Below are 6,077 nucleotides of genomic sequence, written 5' to 3'. Positions count from 1 at the left end.
AAAAAAAAACCAATGGGCGAATAAATACAAAAGAAAAAAAAAGAGTTTTTTGAAATAAATAAATAATTAGTCATTATAGTTGACCTAAATTACAAATTGCTTCATGTTGTATTAAAGTAAAATCAATGGGTAAATAAAAACAAATTTTTAACATAATTTGACTCCAAGGACTATTTTTTTTTTAGAATATCTCAAGAACCGTACATTTGATTTTACTTTAACACGACATGAATAATCACTATAGTTGGCCTAAATTAGTCGCTATAGTTGGCCTAAATTATTTATTTATTCAAAAAATATATATATATTTTTGTATTTATTCGCTCATTGATTTTTTTTGTATTTTTAAAAAATTGTTTGGTTCTTTTTACAATTATTTTATTATTTTATTTGTTAAAAGATTAGGGGTATTATATGAATATAAAAAAATAAGTGGGCTTTTTGATACATTTTGGTAGTTTGGAGGCTACTTTAGTACATTTTAAACATTAGGAAGCTATATTGCAAATGATTGGTAATTTGGGGAAGTTTTTTATATTTTTCCTTTTTTTTATTTCATTATAACAAAATTAATGGTTGATGTGATTTTTTTGTTAAAAAAAAAAATTAATTGCAGTACGAAACTTTAGTAGGTGTTTGGCTGTACTTTTTGCACATTAACTACAGCACATGGCTTTTTTTTTTTTTTTTTTTTTTTTTTTTAAGGTAAAGTTTACATACCTCTCTCAAACTACCACCCAATTGACAATGTCCTTCCAAATATTCAATTATGATAATGTTCCTCAAAACTACCAAAACATTATTAATGTCCCCCAAGATAAAAAAAAAAAAAAGATAAAAATGCCCCTATAAATTTTACAATAAAACAAAAATATCCCTATAAATTCGAAAATAATAATAATAATAAAAATTTAATTTTTAATTTAAAAAAAAAACGAAAATTTTAATTTTAAAAAAATCGAGACGAAAATTTTTATTTTTTTTTTAGAAAACGAAAATATTAATTTTTTAAAACGAATTTTTTTTAAAATGGAAATTTTAATTTTGAAAATATCATTAAAAAAAATTATGAAAAAAGGAAAATTTTCAATTTTTATAAAAGAAATCGAATTTTTTATTTTTGTTTTTTTTTTCCAATAAAAAGGATTTTATTTTTATTTTTAAAATTGGCTAACCATTGGATTTTATTTTTTTTACTTTGAGTTTTAGGGTTTTATTTAGAAGTTTTAAAATTTTTTGTTTTTATTTTACGAATGATAGTTTTGTCATTGAAAGGAACATTGGCAATGTTTTGGTAGTTTGAGGAGGTATGTGGACTTCTCCCCTTTTTCCACATATTAAGACCAAGACCATTTCTGATCTACCTAATTATACTTGTATAATTTTTTTTTTTTTTTTTTTTTAAAAAAAAAAAATTAGCTAGGAAAAAAATTATTTTTCAAAAATTTTATGAGAATTTGTATTCTGAAAGGCTTGTTTATGTTGTTGGAATATCTTATTCAATGAATTGCATTTTGTTCCAATTAGTTCTTTCATGGTATGAATTTCATGTCGTATGTCAAAACCCAATGGCAACCTAAAACTTATTCTTGCAAATTTCACATGTCAAATTGATTCATAATTTGGACAAAAATTTATTACGGTTGTTTGTTAATATTTAATTTTGAATGGTGTTTCTTATTAATTTTTGTTTGAAATGGTTTTTTAATGAAACGTAAAGGTTAAATTAATTTTGAGTGTTTTGTGAATATTTTGTGTTTAATTTTTTTCTTTTTTTTTTTTGCTAATTTTTATTGGCATTGTTTTTTGTTGGTGTGATATTGTAGCAACTAAAATTGAAAGTTCAATTTAAAACTAAGAGATCCAATTTTAAGGTTTATTATGTGATTACCCATTTTTAATATATTTGGTATCTAAATTAGAGTCCATGGTGACGGTCAGCTTAGAACCTATTTGTAATTGCATTGGAAAATAATTTTTTTTTATCTATAGAAAAAGCTTGAATATTTATTATTATTATTATTATTATTATTATTATTATTTATTATTTATTATTTATTTAAAAAAAAACCCTCATTTTGAAAGTTTTCCTAAAACACATATTTGGGCCAAAAAACTCAAAAAATTGTTTTTATCAAACAAACATCTTATTTGTGTGAAATGACTTAAATACTAAAAACACTTTTAAAATTATTATTTGATGCAATCACAAACAGCCCGTAAAGAGCACCCAAATTGAAGTGTATATACCACAATTGACCGGACTTAAGCAACAAGATTGACTTGATTCTTTATTGTTCAAGCGAGTGACCCACCTTCCAAATAATTTGGCAACAATTATAAATAGAATTGGTTTTTCTGCATTTTATTCAAAATGGAGAAGACCCTTTTCCTCAAAGTAATAGGATTATTCCATGTCCATTATCATAAGCATTTACCTATTCTTTTCCAATGTTTGAAACTTAAAGAACTACAGTATAAAATCACAGATATATAAATATGAATTCACTTTTGCATATTTCCAAAGTATTCTCAATTGACACGTTGAAATAGCAACTAATCAATCAATCATCTTCTTCATTGCCTCTAAGCCATGGTAGCTTGTCATGAGAGTAAATTCTGCGACCATTATATGTTGCTTAAGCCAGAAGATGCAAGTTTATTTGGTCTTGTTTGGTATCTGCTTTTCTCTACATCAAATACAAGTGGCCATGGATTCATCCAGTGCAAGGAAGAGCCAAAGCTGGAAGGTTTTTGGCGCCGATGGTACATATTCATCTCCCTCTTTGCACAGAAACTCCTCCTTTACTTGGGGAACCCAATGGATAAGATAGGAAAAATGCTGGAGCTGGGGCTGAATCTTCTTTCAAATGTCTTAAAAGGTTTCTTTCTAATTAATATGCAAGCATGTATGCCAAAATTGCATGCATGCAGTGATACTGCTATTATAATTATGTATTGTTATAATGAAATTGTAATTAATGATAACAAATTCATAATTAAATCATGATTTGGTTCATTTATGCAGGAAATTTTGTGTGGCCGAATAGGTCATCAGCAATGTTCACATCTGTGGTGGGAAATCTTGATCAAAGAGTGGAATTAGACAAAAGCATTAGACCTAGTGACCCAAAATATAATGCATCCCTCGCCATGATGGCCTCCAAATTAGCATACGAAAATGAAGCATTCGTTCAAAAGACAGTCAGAGATCACTGGAGTGTAACGACTATTATTTACATGATAAAACATATATAATACCTTTGTTTAATTTTGCCATCTTATTTATGATTATTAATTTTCTTTTTCATTTTTGCGCAGATGGAATACTTGGGGTTCGACAACGTTTTCTGGAACGGTAAGATGCAACCATCGTATATAATAATCCTTAACAGTTTATGGTTAGACAGCCACATGCATGCCTAGGTTACTTCAAGTACTGTATATAAAAACTCGGGATTTTTGACATCCCCCTTTTAACCGCGGCTAAACGTCAAAAATGACACGTCAAAAGAGGTTTTTAACGTGTCAATGGCATTGATACGTCAAAAACTTCCAGTCAAAATTTCTGCCGAATTTTGTAGTCTGAGTTGGGTACTTCTCTTAAAATTAGCAAACTATAAATTTGTTTTCATGTGAAATCACACCTCGATCGCCAGGAAAAATGTTTGGATTAATTTTATAACTTTTACTACAATTTTCATACAAATTGATGAGACAATATATAATTGATCAAATAAGTAAGAGTATATAATTGATCAAACCACGTCTCTTTTGCTTTTATATATATATATATATATATATATATATATATCAAGAGTGAGAACCATTCTCTCCTATAACTTTTTTCCGTATTCAATTAAAAAAGAAAAAAGAAGTTAGTGACTAATTAATAAAATTGGCAAGAGTCAAATTTTTGGCTTAATTATTTTTTCAATTATAGACTGTCATATTAGTTTATAAATTGAGTTTAATAAAAACTATAATACTCTAACAACACTGTTGTCGTTGTGGTCGTGATTCACATGTTGATGCTATTCATAACATGCACGTTACCTTTTTGGATGAGTATATCTGTATATAATATATATATATATATATATATATATATATATATATATATATATATATGTAGCATCATCCGCACGTGAAAGTATTCTTGCCTAACCTTGATATGAAAGAAATCACACTTCTCTCTCTCTCCCTCGAAGTAGGGGCTGCGATCGAGTTGAACTGGTGCGGTGCACTTGACCTGAAAAATGCCTCCTAATTAATTTCTTGAAATTATTTTATATACTGTACACAAAATTTGTTAATTGGAGAAAATAAACCACTCTTTATATTGTCTCTCCATGCTAATTCGAGGACTAAATTTTGAATTTCCGTACTATTTGTGACAATTTTTGGTACGTAATGTCCGTGCATGACAATTTTTATAAAGTTAAAATTATACACTATTTTTTATTTTTTATTTTTTTTTCCTTCTTTTAGTATATGCTTTGCCTGCAATTATACACTATTTTTTCTCTTCTTTTTTGACAACAGAAAATAATAATAATAATAATTATTATTATGTTGATGTTAGAGATATATCTGGAGACGTATAAATTAGACAATCTCTAACATGTTGTAATCCAATAATGCTGATAGATTACCTAGAACAACCTTCAACTAAAGCCATGATGTTCCAAGATACAAGAGCTCAACCAAACCTGATCGTGGTTGCATTTAAGGGCACCGGCCCATTCGATCCAATAGCATGGTGGACAGATGTCGATCTTTCATGGATTGAGTTTAAGGGGGTGGGTAATGTTCATAGTGGCTTTATGAAAGCTCTGGGCCTGCAAAAGGACACAGGCTGGCCTCAAGAAATAGAACAAGGAAGCAACCAACGACAATTTGCTTACTACGCAATCAGGCAAAGGCTGAGAGACATATTGCAAGAGAATAAGAGTGCGAAATTTATATTAACGGGCCACAGCTTAGGTGGAGCATTAGCGGTTCTGTTTATGACTGTTCTAGCAATGCACGAGGAGGCATGGTTGTTGGATAGGTTGGAGGGGGTGTACACATTTGGACAACCAAGGGTGGGAAACAAGCACCTCGGGGATTATATGGAGAAGATAGACAAGTATGATGTCAAGTATTTGAGGTATGTTTACTGCCATGACATGGTGCCTAGGATCCCTTTTGATGATGAAGCTAATATCTTTTTTGAGCACTGGGGGCCTTGCGTCTACTACAATAGCTTCTATGAAGGAGAGGTCAGTTCTCTCTCTCTCTCTCTCTCTCATTCTCATTTTAGATTAACACCAAGTCTCCTGATTTGGAGTCCAGGTTCGATCGGTGGAGCCGAATAAAAACTACTTATTAAAATGGTCCATACCGAAGTGTTTAAATGCAATTTGGGAGCTGGTCCGGAGTTTGATAATCCCATATAAAAAGGGTCGGGAGTACAAGGAAAGTTGGTTGATGACAATCATTAGATTGGTTGGATTGGTAATTCCCGGAGTAGCAGCACATTGTCCTCAAGATTATGTTAACGCTATCTTATTGGGATCCTTACCTCCAGATCTTCAAAACCCAATTCATCGAAGAGATATTGAAATTGACTGACCCATGGCTAGATATCAAACTTCCACGCATATTATCCGCTTATCAATCTGGTAAATTCATGTGGAACAATAAGAGTTGAATAATTGGGTTTGTAATAATTTTATTTAGGTTTTACCCTAAATTACTTTAGGTAACTAAATAATGGGCATTGCTATGTTACGTAAGTTAATAAATAAGCATTGCCCTAAGATTTAGTTGTCTATTTAAGCATGCATTGTGGTGTAATAGAGACAGAATTTGATGGGATAAAATTATGAGAAAGTTATATTCTCACTCATCTTTCTCTTCTCCCCTCTTCTCTCTTTCTTACCTCTGTTTCTTCGAATTCTGCCTCCTTTCTCTTTCTAGCTTCTTTCTCTTCTCTTAGGTTTTTACTTTTTAGCCAAATTTTGTTGTGTGATTTATGTGATTATTTTGCCCCGCATCAAATTGGTATCACATCCTTACTTAATCGTTGTTCT

At 30.0% G+C, this 6,077-nt stretch overlaps 1 protein-coding gene across 1 annotated transcript; it reads left to right on the top strand.

The window, feature by feature from the left end:
• Positions 1-2,593: 2,593 nt before the first annotated feature.
• On the top strand, positions 2,594-5,616 carry LOC132185086 (triacylglycerol lipase OBL1-like). Its single transcript, XM_059598909.1, has 5 exons — positions 2,594-2,882; positions 3,029-3,222; positions 3,322-3,358; positions 4,651-5,264; positions 5,338-5,616. Exons 1-5 carry the CDS (start codon positions 2,594-2,596, stop codon positions 5,614-5,616), a joined length of 1,413 nt encoding a protein of 470 aa, XP_059454892.1.
• Positions 5,617-6,077: the final 461 nt, after the last annotated feature.

This window comes from Corylus avellana, chromosome ca6 (assembly GCF_901000735.1).
Source record: "Corylus avellana chromosome ca6, CavTom2PMs-1.0".
Classification (NCBI taxonomy): Eukaryota; Viridiplantae; Streptophyta; class Magnoliopsida; order Fagales; family Betulaceae; genus Corylus; species Corylus avellana.
Note: the sequence above shows the minus strand (reverse complement) of the source record. Positions and strands in the feature narration are given on the sequence as shown.

What these genes read in the sequence shown, in the direction of transcription:
- LOC132185086 (XM_059598909.1), top strand. Translation starts at nt 2,594, where the DNA reads ATGGTAGCTTGTCATGAGAGTAAATTCTGCGACCATTATATGTTGCTT. An exon ending in TCTTTCAAATGTCTTAAAAG is followed by an intron (nt 2,883 to 3,028) that starts GTTTCTTTCTAA and finishes TCATTTATGCAG; the next exon opens with GAAATTTTGTGTGGCCGAAT. An exon ending in CAGTCAGAGATCACTGGAGT is followed by an intron (nt 3,223 to 3,321) that starts GTAACGACTATT and finishes ATTTTTGCGCAG; the next exon opens with ATGGAATACTTGGGGTTCGA.